The sequence below is a fragment of the Pristis pectinata genome, chromosome 28, assembly GCF_009764475.1.
Source record: "Pristis pectinata isolate sPriPec2 chromosome 28, sPriPec2.1.pri, whole genome shotgun sequence".
NCBI lineage: Eukaryota > Metazoa > Chordata > Chondrichthyes > Rhinopristiformes > Pristidae > Pristis > Pristis pectinata.
This window is the reverse complement of record NC_067432.1, coordinates 13,975,118-13,995,051: the sequence shown is the minus strand read 5'-3', so window position 1 is coordinate 13,995,051 and position 19,934 is coordinate 13,975,118. Positions and strand designations below refer to the sequence as shown.

The 19,934-nt window shown below is 40.3% G+C and overlaps 1 protein-coding gene across 1 annotated transcript in view; it reads right to left on the bottom strand.

Annotated features, from left to right (window-relative positions):
* The window catches only part of dmxl2 (Dmx-like 2), a 127,964-nt gene that overhangs the window by 71,547 nt on the left and 36,483 nt on the right, over positions 1-19,934 (bottom strand). The window contains 11 exon segments of the mRNA XM_052040312.1: positions 1,228-1,233; positions 3,734-3,747; positions 3,750-3,989; positions 6,078-6,176; positions 6,179-6,254; positions 6,256-6,284; positions 7,847-7,979; positions 7,981-8,019; positions 15,439-15,622; positions 18,873-19,051; positions 19,238-19,304. Of these exon segments, the coding sequence (XP_051896272.1) occupies positions 1,228-1,233; positions 3,734-3,747; positions 3,750-3,989; positions 6,078-6,176; positions 6,179-6,254; positions 6,256-6,284; positions 7,847-7,979; positions 7,981-8,019; positions 15,439-15,622; positions 18,873-19,051; positions 19,238-19,304 (1,066 nt within the window).

The following is a 19,934-nucleotide window of genomic DNA, read 5'->3' as shown; positions in this document are numbered from 1 at the left end:
GTAGACATGTCATGTGGAATGGAATGTGGAATTGAAGTGGGTGGCCACCGGGAGGTCCTGGCTGTTGCGGCGGACAGAGCGAAGGTGCTCGACGAAGCCGTCACCCAATCTGCGTCGGGTCTCACCGATGTACAGGAGGCCACACTGGGAGCACCTGATGCAATAAATAACTCCCTCTGACTCACAGGTGGAGTGTTGTCTCACCTGGAAGGACTGTCTAGGGCCCTGAATGGTAGTGAGGGAGGAGGTGTAGGGACAGGTGTAGCACTTGATGCGGTTGCAGACGGAAGTACGGGGGGGGGGGGTGGGGGGGTATAGGTTGGGAGGAATGAGTGGACAAGGGAATTGCGAAGAAAGCGGTCCCTTTGGGAAGTGGAGAGAGGGGGCGAGGGGAAGATGTGTCTGGTGGTAGGACTCTGTTGGAGGTGGAGGTTCTGGAGAACGATGTGTTGGATATAGGAGGCTTGTGGGGTGGCAGGTGCAGACAAGGGGAACCATGTCCCTGTTATGTCAGTGGGGGTGGGGGCATGGAGGCAGACATGCGGGAAGTGGAGGAGATACGAGTAACAGCAGCATTGATGGCGATGGAAGGAAAACCCTGGTTTCTGAAAAAGGACATCTCTGATGTCCTAGAACGGAAAGCCTCATCATAGGAACAGATGTGGTGGAGGAATTGGGAGAAGGTGATGGCGTGCTTACAAGTGACAGGGTGGGAAGAGGTGTAGTCAAGGTTACTATGGGAGTCAGTGGGTTTGTAAAAGATGTCTGCGGTCAATCTGTCTCCGGAGATGGAGACACAGAGATCCAGAAAGGGGAAAGAGAGGTGTCGGAGATGGACCAAGTGAATCTGAGGGCAGGGTGGAAGTTGGAGGCAAAGTTGATGAACTCAGCACAGGTGCAGGAAAAGCATCCCCAATGCAGTCATCAATGTAGTGGAGAAAGAGTTGGGGAGCATTACCAGTGTAGGCTTGGAAGATGGACTGTTCAACGTAGCTGACAGAGGCAGGCATAGCTGGGGGCCCATGCGAGTGCCCATGGCTACACCTTTAGTTCAGAGAAAGTGGGAGGAGCCGAAACAAAAGTTGTTAAGGGCAAGTACCAGTTCTGCCAGACGGAGGGACACATCTTCCCTTCACCACCTCTCTCAGCTTTCCGAAGGGACCGCTCTCTCCACGGCTCCCTTGTTCACTCGTTCCTCCCCACCAATAACCCCACTGGCACTTACACCTGCAACTGCACTGAATGCTACACCTGTCTCTACACCTCCTCCCTCACCACCATTCAGGGTCCCCAAACAATCCTTCCGGGTGAGGCAGCGCTTCACCTGTGAGTCCGAGTGAGTCATTTGTTGCATCAGGTGGTCCAGTGCAGCCTCCAGTACATCAGTGAGACCCAATGTAGATTGGGTGACTGCTTCATCGAGCGCCTTCAATCCGTCCGCCGCAACAGCCAGGACCCTCACGGTGACCACCTACTTCAATTCCACAGCCCATTCCCACACTGACATGTCTATCTATGGCTTCCTCCACTGCCACATTGAGGCCAGGCAGAGGTTGGAGGAACAACACCTCATATTCTACCTTGGGAGTCTCCAACCTGACGGCCTTGACATCGATTTCTCTAACTTCCGATAACCCCCACCCCTTCTTTTTCTTCCCCACCACCCCCCCCAACTCCTTTGTCTTCTTATTCCCATGGCTCCCTTCCCCCACCTTGATGACCTGCCCATCTCCTCCCCTCCCCCATCCTTTATTCCATTGTCCACAGTCCTCTCCTACTGGATTCCTCCTCCTCCAGCCCTCAGCCTCTTCTACCTACCACCTCTCAGCTTATTACATCTTCTCCCCCTCCCACGACCTTCCCCCTCTCACCTGGATTCACATGTCCCCTGCCTATGTGTGCTCCTCCCCCTCCCCCCAACTTTCTTATTCTGGCTTCTGCCCTCTTCCTTTCCAGTCCTGATGAAGGTTCTTGGCCTGAAACGTTGACTGTTTATTTCCCTCCATGGATGCTGCCTGACCTGCTGAGTTCCTCCAGCACTTTTTGTATATTAACCCATGATAACTCCCTCAGGCTAAATGAATACAAACATTCCAGGTTTTATACTGCTCCCATATATTGTCTGAAAGCTGCAACTGAATGTCATAAGTTTAGGTGAACTCTGCCTTACAACAAACTAAGGAAAACAATGACTTGACACAGAGTACAATTGTATCAGCATGCATCATTATGTGCAACAAAGATTACAATTTCTGAGCACATACTGCATTGGATAAAACTTTAACAAATGCAAGCATTTTATTTTTGCAGATGGTTCAAACCAATGAAGAGTAAAATTTAGAAAATGGGAAAAAGATGGAGTTTCTTAGATCAGGGCAGCTATAAAAAGGTACTAAATGTAGTAAAAGGATAATCTTTTGGAACTAGACTGATCACTAAGATCTTATATTTTGATGCAAGCGTTGAAAATGATAAAATTAAGCAAGTTTTATGGGCTGAGAAAGGAAGTAGAAAGGTAAAAAGATGGTGGATATCAAACTTTCATAACACATCCAACTAAATTAGGCCAATAATATTGACAATGTTCAAATATTAGAGGCCCAGAACTTTCTGGTGAGATATCTTGTGCAAGATTTTTTCAATCAGGGTGTTAATTAATACAGTGCAATGAGGAAGTTACGTCTTTCTTTCATTTTTTTAAAATATATAAAAAAGACAGGAACTGAGGGACTATAATCTCACATTGTTATGGATTAGGTTACTATTTGGTGAATGTCCCTTTAATACATAGTACAGTAGTGCATGTGTGCGCGTGTGCGGGGCATCACCATGGCAACAAGATAACGTGCTGACATTTGTTCGGAGAGACTGACTGACTGTCTCTGTATCAATGGATGAAAGACAGTAACTGTGTCTGTCACTACAATCCACGTATGGAGTTTTGGAATAACCCAGTTGAGTCTACTTTGTCGTTAACCTGTAGAAGGAAACAGGTATTTGTGTTGACGGCCAGGTCTCGAATGCCTTTCGGGGTGGCAGATACTTCGGAACAAAGCAGTGGAGATCAGTGACGGAGGTGTCATATGGGTTCCATCGTGGAACATTTGAATTCTCATAATGTCTCTATTCTCCTCTACATTTCTCTTCAGTCAACAGTGGTTTTGCAAAAGCCTTTGCTCACGTTTCACCTTATGGCTTGCTGAACTGAACTTTGAGAACTATTCCTGGACTTGGAGTTTGGGAATTTGCCACACACACACACTTAGAGTTTAGTTTTGGGGTTAATGTTTAATATCTAACATTTTTTACTTTTAACATTCTAACATTTTGTTGCTTTTATTTTTTCTTACCATAAGTAGTTATTAATAAAATAGTTTCCAACACTTATACATGACTGTGTTCTTTTGTTGCTGGTACGTAACAAAATTCATTCATAATTTCTCATCTTAGATACAGATTCAAGTGAAAGTTTCCACAAGTTTCAAAGAAAACAAAACACTGACTATTCTAGACAATAGAGAACTTGCGTGATCATAAAAAAAAATCAATTCACATTTTAATGCACTCAGATGCCAAAGTCACGACCCAAATTTGACTACAGTTTCTTAAGTGACATCATTAGGCTCATCTAAACATGTTTCACGTGTTTAATGTATATAGAATATTATATAAAAACCTAGACTCCTTCCACTTAATATGTATAAAAAATTAAGGGCTTTCATCTGTACCTGACTTGTCTGAATATTCTGGATGGTACTCATCTAAATACTTCACATGCCACACTAAAAATGAACCATCTATAGGATGGATCGTAAACAGCATATCGGCATTCTTGTTCCACTCAGTTTGCAGTGCTTCAATTTTTCGATCTAACAAAATGGTGGGTAGTGGAACTCCAGCATAAGATGGTGAAGATATTTTGATTCTTGCATCTTGTTCAGCCTCTTCAATATCATATTCTGATCCCTTCTCTGAAGTTTCTTCTTGTTCTGTAACAAAATTGAACATGAATTAGTCTTCCTCAAATCAGAAAATTGTACAGGACTCCAACTGAACGACGTACTCTTCATTAAACATTTATTTGCTGTTTTGATGTTCAGTATATTCCACAATCTGCAGCACATAAGAACTTTAAAATTATTCTAAAATATAGAATTTCTGATGTAAAAAAATGGAATTTTGAAAATAACAAAGTATTTTCATTGATTATTTTAACCACATCCAATTCGATATACAAAGCAATTGATTGTTATTTGGGAATCAAAATAGTTTGATGCACACTTCTGCTGTGAATTGCTATAATGACACAGGCATCCATCGAAAGTACTCAGAGCAAGCAGATTACCATGTCACAATGTTTGACTTTACATCAACACTAACATTTGAATTCTATTTCGTTAATCCAACACTTTGCAATGTTAAGCACATAAGCAGCAAGAATGACTCCACACCACTGCTATTTAAGTAGAATGATCAACTAGTTACTCATTAATTGCAAGTTGACTTTTACTGGTTGACACTTCAATTCTACAAGTACTTAGTTCTTTCCATGGTTATTTGAAGATGCTTTAATCTACAGGGAATGATATGTGAAAATAATGAAGGACTTTATTCCCATCCTAGGCTGCACAAACCAGTTACTGCCATAGATATATTAATCGGTATTCCCTTTGGAATAATCACACACCTTGCGTAATTAAACAATACACAAAGAAAAACAGGATACTCAATGGAGCGAGGAGGAGAGGAAAGGAAGGCATTCCAAGCCATAACTGCCAAATGTGATCAGAGAGCAATTCTCCTACTCCCTCCCAATGAACAGCCATGTATGGCATGTCAGAACTTTAACAAGAGCTTCACCGAAATCTGAACCACTGGTGCACCCACAATTGCAACATCAGATCAGGAAAATCAATGCGCTGCCAGATTCCTTGAACAGTATCTTATGTATCCGACTCCTTCCAGGCTGGAAATGGAAACATTTAATCCAGTTCTCCACCCACTTTAGTCACTGAGATTCTGTAATCAAATGAAAGACTACTATATTTCATTCTCCCTTTCAGGAAAAGGAGTAGTCAAAGAATATCTGCAGCTTTGTCAGAATTGCTGGGTTCCACATTGGGGAGGATGCCACTGACCAAATGCTTTGCATAAATCTGATGCCAGCTCTGCCATATTTTTGAAATCAGACATTTGGTGACTACCGGTTGTATGACAAAGAAATTGGCAACATTGGCCATCAGAATGCCCCACAACTAGCTCCACAGGTATGCAGACTGAGTTTACCACCACTTTTGCACCATTTCCCCACCAAGATTTTGCGTCGCATTCAAAAGTCTGACGTTCAGGTTTCAAGCAAAAGGCTCAAAAAGTGTTATCAAGATTATTTATAAGATTCTCTCTTTCCCTTCTAAAAGTACTAATTTAACTGTTACATCTAATGACCACTCTATCAAGAAGGTCTTGTACTCATCTTGAACATGGATTCATGCAGGGCAAGAATACTGAGCATCCAGCTCCAGGCCTGGAGCTTGAAAGCTAATGAGGCTAATGATAGCTGCAAGGCTTTCCATACAATACAAGCATGGCCAATCTATTGCCAAGGAAAGATGAAATGAAAGCATAAAAGAAAATCACTCAGAACTCTCAGCCTCACTAAGAGTTATCTGACCCAGAAAATGTAAATAGTAGATTGATGACCAGGGGATACTCTACCAGAATTTAAGTTATGCATTGTGATAATGCAGAGCACACTTTACTAATGATGATTTCTGACCAAATATCACTTGAAACTAGAGGAACAATAATTGTGAAAGGACTGAAAGCAACTTTAAAAAAGTTTTTAATTTCTGTCAATTTGTTAATTATAAATATTTTCAAAACTTCTTCACATCATTAAACAAAAAAAAAGTGCCTTGTGCTTGTTCCCTCTAATCTCTTTGGTGGACAAGGGTATGGGCAGATAGCCTAAACAAAACAGATCAATTGTTTTTGGTTTATATAAAAATAATCTTACTGTAGATTAAATTATGCTTACCTATACTGTACAACACAAACCTTTTATTTGCTATGCTCACCAGTGTCTAGTTTCACTTTCAATCCATTCTGACTGACAATGTCAACCTCATCCTCCATCTGCTGATCTGCGAGTTTCCTCAAATGCTCCATGAATATTTCATAGACGATGTAAAATGTAGCTCTTTGTTGTTCAGCCAATGAACCACAAAATTTCCACCACCTTCTTCGATGTTTAAAAGCTGTTCCAGCTAGTGCTGGTGGAATATCTGTGTATAACAATTGAAACATCAGCTTCCTCATATGCAACATTAAACTGAGAAAGGCATTCATTTCCACCTAAACTGTATTTTGCATTAAATCAAATTGAAGCCCAATGCAGCTGCATTCAAAACATTTTCAAACTAAAAATAGTTGTTAAGAAAGACTGGAAGATTAAAGAGCATCTGTAAAGTATCTTTCGATTAACCTCAAGATTCCTTTAACTTATTTTGACTTCTCATAACTAAGTAGAGAGTGGGCAATACATTGCACAAGTTCCTTTACAATTTTCTGGTAAGAAATGGGTCTGGAAGTTTTAATACAGCAACATTAAGACTACACACTTCACCAACAATCTGAATCAGCGTGATCATAAAAGAGCTGGTCACTGTGTTGCTCATACTCACAGAAGGTTTCTGGCTCCATTTCCACAGACCTATTCTTGAACTCCAGCCTCAACTTGTAGGTTAAAGTAAACAAAGTTTGACCTCCTTTAACTAAGCATGTCAAATGAAACCATTAAGTACCTGTGTCACTTTTATGCTGGCTCTTTGCCTGAAGTAAAAAAGAAATCTTGTCTTGGAATTTCCTTTACCCAACCAGTATTTATATGATGATATTTTGTGGACACAGGATGCTTTGTTGCTACAAGCTCATACAAAATGTATGCTAGAAGTCCAAAGCTCAACTGAACTTACAACCATTTAGTGGGTTCCCACCAAACTTTGAGAATCCACTGAATCGTCATGGACTTCAGAACTGAATAAACATTGAGTAGAAATAATTTATCCTCAACTGACACTTCAACAACTTCCAAGAAAATTAGAGATTTCATCTCAAAAAAGTTTTATTACTTGAAACAACAGAAGAGCCTATTAGAATATCACAATATTTTAATGAGAATGTGGAACATCCAGAAGATCTGCCAGGTCTTATTTTAATATTTGAAATGGTGCAACAACCAGAGCCAGCTAAAAAGGCAGACAGCTAGAATTGGGGAAAAGGGTAAAAAGGGATGAGAGACAATTGCCAGTGGTACAAGGCAAAGTGCTCGGAGTTGGGGATGGGTCGTATCTGAAAGGTGTTGATCATAAAGGAGAAAGGGAAAGGTCTGGGTAGATGATCAGCAAAAGCATTCCTCTTCTACTGGATACCCAAAGAATCTTACCGAAGAATAGAAATATTATTTAGCTTGGCCTTTTCTGGACAAATCTGCATCAGATTTTGCTGGCAGATTTCACACCAGGATGACATCTTCCCAAATTACATTGCTGCATAAATCACCAGATTGCAGCTTTTGGGTTTAAATTAAGCTCCCACTTGAGTGGAAACTAGGGCCTCAGCCTCTTCAAAGTCATTGAAGATAAACATCACCAGGAGGGAACTTTGTGTCTTGGCCCAAAAAAAACTGATTGCAGGACTTTCAATCCTCCCCCACATAAGTGGGTTTTTTAAAAACCGTCTCATGAAATTTTTAACCTCAAAGTTACTTTCGTTGGAACTGTCAATTTGCATTTAAAACAGATTACCTTAACTTGAAAAAGTAATTACTAGTTCTACTGATCCCAACCTGTATTCGGATTAATGCTTGCTGCAATATGGAAGTGGCAAAGCGCATTAGCATAGTGTGAAATTTGTCTGTGGACTTCGTGTGTTCCAAGCTGGCTTGGCAAAACTTCCATATGGGCAGTCAGGACTGAAGAATCTGCGACGCCCACTTAGATGCTTCAAATGATGAATTGTCTGCAAAGATATTATTAATAAGGTTAACCAATGAATTAGTATTTGCATAAGGGCATTAATAATTTAGCAACCACCTAGTATGGACCAATACAGTTTAACTAAGTAAATTTGTCTTTCTGATGACCAAAATATCTTTTATTTTAACAACTTATTCCAGCAACTGCTGCCAAAACATAAACAGGCAGCTCGTATACGTAACCCTTTATTAAAGTATTACTCAACATGTTTTTCCCACAGGCAATACTTATAGTACAAAGGAAATTGTAACAGCAAAAGTTGCCCAAAAATCCAAACGAAACTGCTCGACCCTGCCCACGCCTCGTGCTTGCAGCAGTCAGGCCAAACAGGAAGGGAGGTCATTCTAAAGGTCTGGCCAGCAGGGCATGACTGCACTGACAGGAGGATACAAACGAACACCTTAAAACAAAAACATGTTGGAGGCCATGCAATATGAAAACATCAAGGGCAGTGCCTTGCCTGACTGACCATCTCCTGCAGTCTGTGAGAGTCCATGCAAAATGCAAGAATCTGTGGCCACACTCTGCTATTTTTTCCCCACCGACTCTGGAGAATATAAACTTAGTTGCTGAGGCTATACAAACCTCCCAGCAACGGTACATGGCCTCCAGGATTTTCTTGTTACCTCTATACAGACAGTTCAATGATTAAAGTGGACCGAATAGGCGAGCTGTGTTGATTACAGCTCCGATAGATGTTACCCAAGAGCAGACTGCTTGCAAGGACATATTATGTAGGAGCAGAGAAATACAAGCAGCGACCTGGAAGCAGCAATGCATGGGAGATTTCTTAGTGCAAGGTCCAGAGGCTTTAAGAGCAGCTATACAATCTGCCTCATGGCAGATATACGTCAACATTTGCCGAGTCTTCAAGTAACTGAAACTGGAACATCTGACCTTCCTCAAGATGGTATTTACCATAAGCCTGTCTGGCTCTCAAACATCTTTGCATGTATCCTCCTGCCACTAATTCCCAAATTGCATCCGGTTGCTGGTGGGACAGAGCAGTCTGAAGCTAGCCCTTGCAGGAGAATAACTATCTGCAGATATGAACTCTGCTCTCTGATAGTGTGCAAGCGGAAATGTATCAGCCTTCCACAAGCCTACTGCAGCCACAGGAACACTCTGATAATCTGCTGTCTGATTGTTCTGAAATTCCAATGGTTCTGTACCTGGCTCACTGAATCAGTTTCCCCTACTCCCTTTAAATACACCAAGGCCCCCTTTCTTGCACATTTTTAAAAAAAATACAATGGGTTAATTGAAAAAAAATTATAGTATTCCATAACATCCAAGAAAAAGACGAATTAAAAATGTTTTGGGGTATTAAATAAGGAGTACATAATAGTAAATTGTATTTGTTTTCTTTTGTGCAAGTGTCCTTTTTAAAAAAAATTTCCACAATGCAAATAATTTAGTTGATCTGTTTTAAACAAATTTGTTGTCTCAGCATGCTTCAATGTCAGAAAGGGAGCAAATGTGTATATACACATGGACAGTCTGTCAACTTAGAGGAACTTTAACTGTCAAGTGAATCATTTGGAAAAAAGCATAAGTAAGAAAGTAATTGCATTTTCAATCCACTGATCAGAAATCACATAGTTGCATTTCACACTCAACCCTCAAGGAAAAGCATCAGGAATACTATTAGACTGCATGGTCTAGTCTCATCCTTCCTCAATTCCTTGAGTGATGCTTTAACTAATTTTACCTACACCACGTCACACTGTTTGACAAAGTTAATAACACAACCCTGAATGCTCTCCCAAAGCCATTTCACAGTAGAGCTTCATTCCTGGTCGTTGGTAGCACAGACTTTGACACTGATATTCCATGCCTTAAAATACTTGTTATTGCAGCAATTTCAAATAATTATCATTTAAATCTTAGAGTATACATAATCAGTTGCCTTCTGCTGGATGACAGCTGACTGTACATACTAAGACTTAAATGATAACTGCCAGTATTAGAGCTCAATTTATTTTGATCATCTCAGTGTAAGCACATTACAGGAAAGTTCTTGGTATTGTGACTAAGAGTTTATGGAATGAACTGAAGATTTTTTATGGCTGACAGAATATTTAAATTTTGCAGAATATAGTTGTGATCCAACAAGTTTAAAAGTTGGGTGTTTTTCTAGAGTTATTCATGACAATATGTTTGATTAAGAGGAACTTTAATACGGAGGTCTGTGTTAATGTCTGTTGACGCAGGGGTCAGTGTTGGGACTGCAACTTTTCACTTTATACATTAATGATCTGGATGAAGGAACTGATGACATTGTGGACAAGTTTGCAGACGATATCAAGACAGGTGGAGGGACAGATGGTATGACAGAGGCAGGGAGTCTTCAGAAGGACTTGGACAGGTTAGGAGACTGGGCAAAGAAATACAGTGCAGGGAAGTGTGGGGTCATGCATATTGGTGGGAAAAATAAAGGAGGAGACTATTTTCTAAATGGGGAGAGAATTCAGATATAGGAGGTGCAAAGGGAGTTGGGAGTCCTAGTTCAGGATTCCATTAAGGTTAAGTTGCAGGTTGAGTCAATAGTAAAGGCAGCAAACGCAATGTTAGCATTCATTTCGAGAGGACTAGAACATAAAAGCAAGGACGTACTACTGAGGAAATAAGACATTGGTCAGATCGCATTTGGAATATTGTGAGTAATTTTAGGCTCCGTATCTGAGATGTGCTGGCCCTAGAGAGGGCCCAGAGGAGGTTCACAAGAACAATCCCATTAATGAAAGGCTTGATGTCTCTGGGCCTGTACTCAATGGAGTTCAGAAGGATGAGGAGGGGATCTCATTGAAACCTGCCAGATGCTGAAAGGCCTGGATAGAGTGGATGTGGAGAGGATGTTTCCATTCGTAAAAGAATCTAGGATCTGAACCTCAGAATAAAGAGATACCTCTTTAAAACTGAGATGAGGAGGAATTTCTTCAGCCAGAGGGTGATGAATCTGTAGGATCTGTTACCACAAAGGGCAGTGGAGGCTGTCATTAGATATCTTTAATGCAGAGATTCACAGGTTCTTGATTGGTAAGCGGGTTAAGGGTTATAGGGAGAAGGCAGGAGAATGGGGTTGGAAAAAACATCTGCCATGATTGAATGGCAGAGCAGACTCAATGGGCTGAATGGCCTAATTCTGCTCCTATATCTTATAGTCTTGATCGAGTTAAATCAGACTGATGTATTTTAATAGTGGACAATACATACGAATACCAGTGTTAATTGTGTTCGGTGCTTTTGGAAAGTAGTTCAACCAAAGCTTGACACAAATTATTCTACACTAATTCTGAAGCTAATAAACTTTAGCGGGAGGAAGGAGAATACTTGGCCATCTTCTCCTTTGGTTACACTGTGGGCTGGGACAAGTCAGTGGTGCACCAGCTACTTCTTCACAGCTCTATCAGACTGTCCTTGCCTACATTTCCTTCTTCTAGGTAGTCTCCTTCTCTTATATCCAAGTTATCGCTGGAAGACTGCTCCTGTTCAGGCTCTTCCTCCTTTTTTTTGAGAGGTCCTCCTCCTCCTCCCATTCCCTTGAACTTCCTCAAGCATGGTCTCTGTTGTTGATAATTAAATTGTGCAACATGGCACAGACTATAACAAAGTAGGGCACTGGCTGGCCGAGTACTGCAAATACCCAAGACTGGCAGAGCAGAATTTCATTTTCAGTGTACCCATGGCATTCTCCACTAGGCCATATACTGCAGGATGCTCTCATTGCATCTTTGCTTGAAACTCTGGAACACATTTTGTGTGAGAAGCTATGGCAGACAAGGATAACACTTGTTTCCTGCCCCCTTTCCTCCCCTCCCATTCAATTAATGACGGCAGGTTAGATTAAACCAGAACAAAAGGAGTGATGCAAACTCCCCAGGAATGTGACATCAACCATCACGAAGCCCTTCAAGTAGTTGACCCCCTGCTGAATATTAAGATCTTCATGTCCTTCTTGTTCATGAAGAATGACTGGTTATTAATGGGTGCCCCAAGCACCACAAGTTAAATCCACATCCCTATTCATTTGGGAAACCGGTTATGCAAATAAATGAGCATGCACACTTGGCTATCTGTTCGTGCCAAAACAAAATAAAAAGTCATTCTTGCAAGAGTACAGAACGTCTGAAATATCTTTAACAGTGGATAGAAAATTGTGAAATATGGCAAGGTCTGTAGCAGCTAAATGAAGGATAGAGGTGAGGAAGTGATATTGTGATTTTTCTCTTCTACAGGGAAAGCAGTCCATCAGAGAGTGAGTCTGAAAGTCTTGACACAGGTCAAATATCTTCCGATAGTTGCTTTGGTGGACTTAACCTGCACGTGCATCTCTACAAGAAGAGATCTAGTAGGAACATGCTTGTTTGAAGTTTTTTTTATTGTACAAGGTCTTGGGACATACACACTGGGGAGTCCTCCCTCCTTGAGGTCTCCTTACATGCTTTTGACACCTGCAAAGCCTGCCCTCTACATCCATGTCCTCAAAAGTTGTGCAAGGGGAGAGGGTTGTCTTGCAGATAAGGTTTGGTGCACAAGTCATAGGGTCATACAACATGGAAACACGCCCTTCGGCCCAACTAGCCCATGCCGACCAAGATGCCCATCCAAGCTAGTCCCATTTGCCAGCATTTGGCCCATAACCTTCTAAACCTTTCCTATCCATGTACCTGTCCAACCATCTTTTTAAAAGTCATTATTGTACCTGCTTCAACCATTTCATCTGGCAGCCCATTCCACATACATACCATCCTGTGTAAAAAGGTTGCTCCTCTAGTTCCTGCTAAATCTTTCCCCTTAAACCTCTAAAACCTGATCTGCTGACTATTTTCAGCATTCTCTTTTACTTCAGGTTTTCAGTAACTGCTGTGTTCTGCATCTTCCAGATCTAGAATTCTTTTTTCCTTCTACTACCCTCATTTATATCCCTCTATTTCTTTTCCTCCAGACAGATCAGCTGTGTTTAACAGATTTAAATCACCCTGCCTTAGAGAGCACCAGGAGTGTTTCGGTCACCTGAACAATGTTGGTCTCGATCTCTATCACACACATTCCTTTTTTCCCTCTACATCTCCCCCTTCCATAATTTTCAACACACTCATTTTCTCGTTTTCTTATTTTCACAGTTTTGACGAATGGTCATTGACCCGAAACATTAATAAAAATAATAATAAATTAATAAAACCTGAAACATTAACTTAGTTCCTGTCTTCATAGTGCTGCCCGATCTGCTGAACTCTAGGGTTTTCTATTTTTATTTATGTCTACAACCTGCACATTTTTTTTTGCTTTTTGATCAGATAGTTTATCTTGTTTTATTGCCTGCATTATTTTCAATCCAAGCACATTTAATTTTACTCTATTATTTTCAATGGACAAAAAGATGCTGCTGTTTGGAATGGAAGTTAATCAATGTTGGCCACAAAGTGAATGATATTAATGATGACCACATTCAACAAAGGAGGATTCATAAATGCTTGTTGTGATAAAACTTGAATATCAAGATTTTTTCCATCAGTTTTGAGCAGCAGTCTGCAGAAGTTGAGTGGCCCTCTGAATAACAATGTTATAGAGCATTCATCATAAGTAAAACATGATCCCACTGGGAGTGATAAACCTTGCTGCTTAAAAGTAGAACAATATGTTCTAATATTTCCCACTTGGAAGTTAAAGTGCTGCAAAATGGAGTAACTCCATCCAACTCACAAATCAGCATTATTTAAACCTTGAGCGCAATCAATGGAAACCTCTAGGGCAAATATCCCAGTGTAACCATAATCTTGTCAGAAAATATCACAACAGCTATTTTGTAATTTAAGAATCCAAATTGGAAACAGCTATGTTCAGAAAAGCAGTTTGATAGGATCCAAAATCCAGGCCCCTTGGCATTTTCTTTAAAAGAAAATGCCAAACTAGCGTCATCTAGACCACAGGCCCAATAGAATACATAGGGATACAAATTATACATCCACAAAATCACTGAATAATTCAGAGGAATAAATCACTAACCTGACCCAACCTATTTATGAAATAGATTCAAGATAAACCACAAATCTGGCCTTTTCTTTGGGTCACTTGAATCTCAGTTTCCTGGATTTCTAGTCTGGATTAGGAACTCAAGCTTCATCCTTATGGTAAAACCCAGAGTCATACTGTGCACAACATATTCACAGATTAAAATTCCAGGAGTTCAGCAGTGTCACTATCCACAGCACTCTGACTGATTACAATTTTCAGAATCTGATTAAGTTGCTAAATCTGCCAAAATCTACAGCAGCTCAGAAATAGAGGAGCAAGACTGGCAAAGTCAATGATAGAGCAACTTCGATTCTTTGAAGTTATTTTTATCACCTCATTGAATAAACAAAAACCTAGACCTGGTCTTCAGTTGCAAATCAGATCCCGGGACCAGACTGTTCTCAAAATAGCCCAACATTCCCAGCTCTTACTTCACTCAAGATCCAGTAATTGGTCAAAGTTTAATTTGAAGATACTGTATTAAGTGCCCCCAACACCATCCCCTCTGTGATCCTCTTACAGAATAACCTTTCAACAACATGAAACATCACAATAGCACTCTGGACACATTTAAGGCTAGGTGCAAGCAATCACATAAAAGATCAGGGAATTCCAAGAAACAATATTTAGCCACTGTCCTATGAAAATGCAAGCTTTTATAGTAAATAAATATTATTTGCTGGCTCTGATGCTGAAATTGGCACATCTGTAATATAGCTTTTAAGAAGGTAAACATTGATATTGCATGCCATCAGTATGTGTGAAGTTTACTCATTCTCAAGATGCCGCAGTTGTTATCTACAAGTTATTTGTGGTAGTAAATTTAATATCTGTATCAGATGGTATGCTTTTTGTTTCTTTGTTAGCAGCTTGGAGATCAGACTTCATAATATTTTATTTCATATTTACAAATGACTTCACATCTTTTTGAAACATACTTTTGAACATAAAGCAAATTTTGAGTGTGTATGTAGTAGTTCTAGAGGAAGGTTGCAGTTCAACATCTGGATTACAGATATCTAATTTAAAATGAGATGCACCAGCAAAATCAAAAGAAATATTCTAGTTTGTACATACACGCAAACCTATATTTTGTAGACGGCAACAAGAAATCAACAGAATGATTAAACTTTGCACATACTGTTGGCACGGGACTTCAATTTTGCCTTGCTTCTTAATAAGTACATCAACTGGAATTACATATAGATTTACTTCAATGTTAGGGCAAATAGGCACTTCTACTAATTATCTGGTCTGTGAAGAATTAAGATGTCAACAATGGAATAAACAAATTAAGTATATTAATTTGCATCAATTAATGAACCACATTGATTATTTAGGATTTTACTCTGAGCTCTCTTCCTGAGGATTTAGAAATAATTACCTCCAGAGCATGCTGGATTTTGTCCTTCTGACCTCCACCGTGAGAGAGATTGCTGGTTGACATACTGATGGTAGTCTCTGCCACTTGTCCTCCAAAAAGACTATCTTCTGGCAATAATGTTTCAGCCCACAGCCGGCAGATACCATCTTGACATGAAGTCAGAAGCACATTGCACACAGAGCTCCTGCAGAAAGAACATTGATTATCATATGCACTCCTAATACACAATGTAGAAAGTACTCTATTTTAAGAGTAATTTTTCAGCAGCAGGTCAAAAGGCCAGATCTTGTTGCCATTAGCAAGCTACTATACTCACGACTGACTTGTATTAAGTGAGTAATTAACTTTGAGATACACTGAACGTACGTGACATTTTAGAAACATACAAAAAAGAGAAAAGATTTAAAATATTCTTAAACTGAATCCCTAAAAAAAATTACTATATCTCTTCAGTGAAATAAATTGATACTCTTCCGATGCCAGGTCTAATATGGTGTGGTTTTAGCAGGCAAGCTCCCCAGCTATGGTTGGTGAATTACAACAAATCTTCAATTCACCACTGAATTCCATGAAGAGTTCAAAATCAAGAGTGCAGTTGCAAGCAGAGAGTGGCTAGAACATTAAGGACTTGTGCTTTCATATGGAAATCCTGAATTTGGTGGTCCTTACAGTTGGTAGCATTGTACAGCAAATTCAATCCCAAAAATACAACTTTGCAATAAAGCATGATGAATTACAGTGGATACAGAATGTTACTTGTAGTTATTTTTAAATGAAGTTCCTTCTAAAGATCAACTACATCTTGGGCATGGATGGATTTCTAATGAACAAAAACATTAAAGGCTCACATGTCATTTATTCCTCCTTTAGATTATATTTCAGCACTTCAATATCCAATGTCCTCTCCAAATGCACTAAACCAAAGTGTGAAAATATTATACAATACACAGGAATTCTAAGTAGTTCCCAAGAAAGACTCAAATAAGAGGTACAATTTCCCACTGTAATCTGTCTCCAGTGGGAATCACTTGAGCTTTCATTCTTTGTAATACAAAATATAACCACAGAGAAATCTTGGTCCTCACAGATGACTGCATTAGCTGGCAAACTTGTTGGTCATCTGCTGTTTACTTTTAAGTCTCACAAGCCATTTAATGAGCATGATTACATTTTCATGTTCGAAAATGTCACTTGGGGTCAAGGCCAGGCTTGATGGAAGAGGCCCCCACTCAGGGTCTGTTGTGTTAGTGGTGAATTCTTGAACAGTCAAAGCCTGCTGTTGAAATCAGTGTGGGGGAAAGGGGGAGGAGGGTGGGGAGGTCAGAAGTGACATCATGGATGGGGTTGTATGGACAGTGAAGGAAGAATAAAAAAAAACAAAGCTTAATTCACATAGTTCTGAAATTACCATTGTGCAGTGAAGACCCAGTTGTTATCATAGTGCCCAAAGGTCACTTCTGGTACAATGTGATCTAATTTCCACCTCCACCGCCCCCCCCCCCCCCCCCCAATCCTCCAAAAGCAACACCACAGAGGGGATGGTGTTTTCCAATCCACAACTGATGCAGAAATCTTGTCAAACATGCAAAGATGATTCGTGCTAGGAAACAACTGGTCAAATTTCTGGAATGATGCAGTCTCCTCCCTCCCTCACCTGCCTACCATCTCTTCACCTGGACCCACCCATCACCTGCCTACCATCTCTTCACCTGGACCCACCCATCACCCGCAAGCTTCCCCCTTCCCCCCCCCCCACCTTTTTATACTGGTTATCTCCCCTCTTTCCAGTCCAAATGAGGGGGCTCAGCCCAAAACACCAACTGTCCCATTTCTTCTCCATAGATGTTGCCCGACCCGCCGAGTTCCTCCAGCTCCTTTGTGTGTTGCTCCAAAATACAAATGGTAATTTTATCTCCCTACCAAAAGGGAAACTAAATTGGATAACATTGGAGAAAAAGCCTTTGTGATTGAATTTTTTTGATATCTTTACATCAGTTTGTTCCTCTTCCACCACCCATAGCACTTAATCTTGAGGTACAATTCCACATATGACAGCCACCCAATAATAACTCAGCCAAATTTCTGTTGATTCTATGCAAGTCTTCACAAAAAAAGCCAAATGGGCAGTCATGACCAAGCACAATTCTCTTCACACTTTATTCTTCTTCTCCTTCTCCTCCGTTAGCCCCTTGAGATAAAGGACAACTTGCTTCCACACTGGATATCTGGGTTCTGAGGAAGCTAATGAAGTTGTAGAGGAAACTGCAGATTGTTCCACCAATGGGACAGGTGTTGCCTGACCGGGCAGGCAGGTGGATAGTTTTTGATATGGTGTGCTTCTTCTGCTGCTTACACAGGGCTTCTTTATACTACTGATGCATGCTAAGGTTGTGAATAACTTCCCAAATGCTTGTTTTCCACTTTGAGCAGACTTGGGCCAGAGATTCCCAGGAGTCAGTGGGGATGTTGCAATTCCTCCAGCAGAATATCTATACATCCTTAAATCTATTCCTCTGCCCACCTGGTAATCTCTTGCCATGTCAGAGTTCAGAACTGAGTAACCATTTCCAGAGCCCAGTGTTGGTTTTACATTACGCAAACTTGGAGGTCGGGCTCCAAACCATTGTCAACTTGTTCACTGAAGCATAATAGGATGGATTTTGCATACAGCATATGCAAGACAAAGATCCTCTACCAACATTTTCACCACCATTCTCCACCACCCCACCCCCCCTTCCACTCGCCTCAGTGTCACATTGCCTAACATTAAAGGTTCAAATAAAATACAGACACTGCAAAAAATGCTGGCCATTTCCCATATCTCAGGAGCCACCTTTCAGTGAAGGCAAACATCATTGAGGTAAAGGTATTTGAAGATGAAGACCTGGCACTGAAGTCATAGTCTTCTAGACAGCAGTGATCCTTTCCTTCCTACACGTTTCTGAGACCAGAACTATCTACAGCAGGCATCCATACCCTCTCCGCAAATCCTCCAAATTCACTGCATGGAAAAGCAAACATCAGTGCTCTCTTCTAGGCCAACATATCCAGCACTGAGGCCTTAGTTATGCTCAGTCAGTTACATCAGTTGAGGCACACCATTTACATGCCTAATGCCAGACCTAGTAGCCATAAAAAGCCTCTACTAATTAAGAGTCAAACCCATCACTGAGCTCCTCCAGAATAAACTCAGGAGGTTGAGGACAATTCCACTGCCCTTCTATGCAAGATAGCTTAATATACGCATCTTAAGCAGAATTCATAAAATAACCTCTGCCATCACTGGGGCATTTCAAGTTCCACTGCCTTCCTGTTCTCTTTCAGAGCAACACTTAATAGCAGTCATTCAATTAAAAGGCTAATTGTACTTTAGATTTTGGACTGATCAACTTAAGAGGCCAATATCAAACTGCATTTACACTTATGAATCTAACCTTGGCATATATTTACTGGTCTTCCGCCATGAAAATCCTGTTACTGCACGAGGATGCGCCAGATATACAAAGGAAAAGTCTATAGCTGTAGAAGCACTTTTATCCCCAGGAATTTCTCCACTTATAACTGCAGATTTCCATCCTGCAGTCAGATACCATACTTTCAGAAGGGAGTCATCCTGCATGGAAAAACAAAGTGTATTCATACATGTTATAAACACTTGCAAAAAAAAAGTAATAAATCCTTCCACAAGTACAGCTTACTTTTGCAGTTTAATTAATTTTGCTTCCACATTTATGCAGTTGGTGCTAAAACACAAAACCAGTGGTACTGCTCAATTAATCACTGTTTGTCAAAACCTCACCTTTCCTGCTGTTGCAAAGTATTCTCCATCAGGGGACCACTTCATGAGATATATTGGAATAGCAGTCCTAAGTAACAGAATGAAATATTTTAGTGTTCCTCTTTCAGACAGATCACCATTTTAATTTACTCCAGTATTTTGTTTTTTTAAATCTGTTATGCAATTTTGCACCTGGTCCAAAACAGTCAGTTACATCAGTTAGAGTAGTAGAGGTTACTCCTTTTGAAAACTTATTAATTCAATAAAACAATGTTAAAAAGTGTCAACCTCAACATAATGGTGGTAAGCTCAGCTCTGAGTCAGTAGGTTATGGATTCATGTGCCACTCTGAAGCATTAAGCACATAATTTAGATTAACATATTAGCACTGAGGCAGTGGTGCTGTTGGAGTTAACACCTATTATGTAAGTATTTTTACCAAGGTCCTTTTTGTCACCTAAAGTAGATGTGAAAAGAAAAGCAAATCGCACTATTCAAAAGCAAAATGTCCAGGCTAATACTTGATTACTATCTCACATCTATTATTGGTGCACTGCTATCGGCAATTTGTCTACTTTTGTTTCCATCATTACAACACTGAAAACACTTCAAAAATATTTCATTAGATGCAAATCATCCTGGAATCTCCCAAGAGCAATAAAGTGTAATATAAATGTAAATTCCTTAGTTTATTCATTACTATACCGATATAAGATTT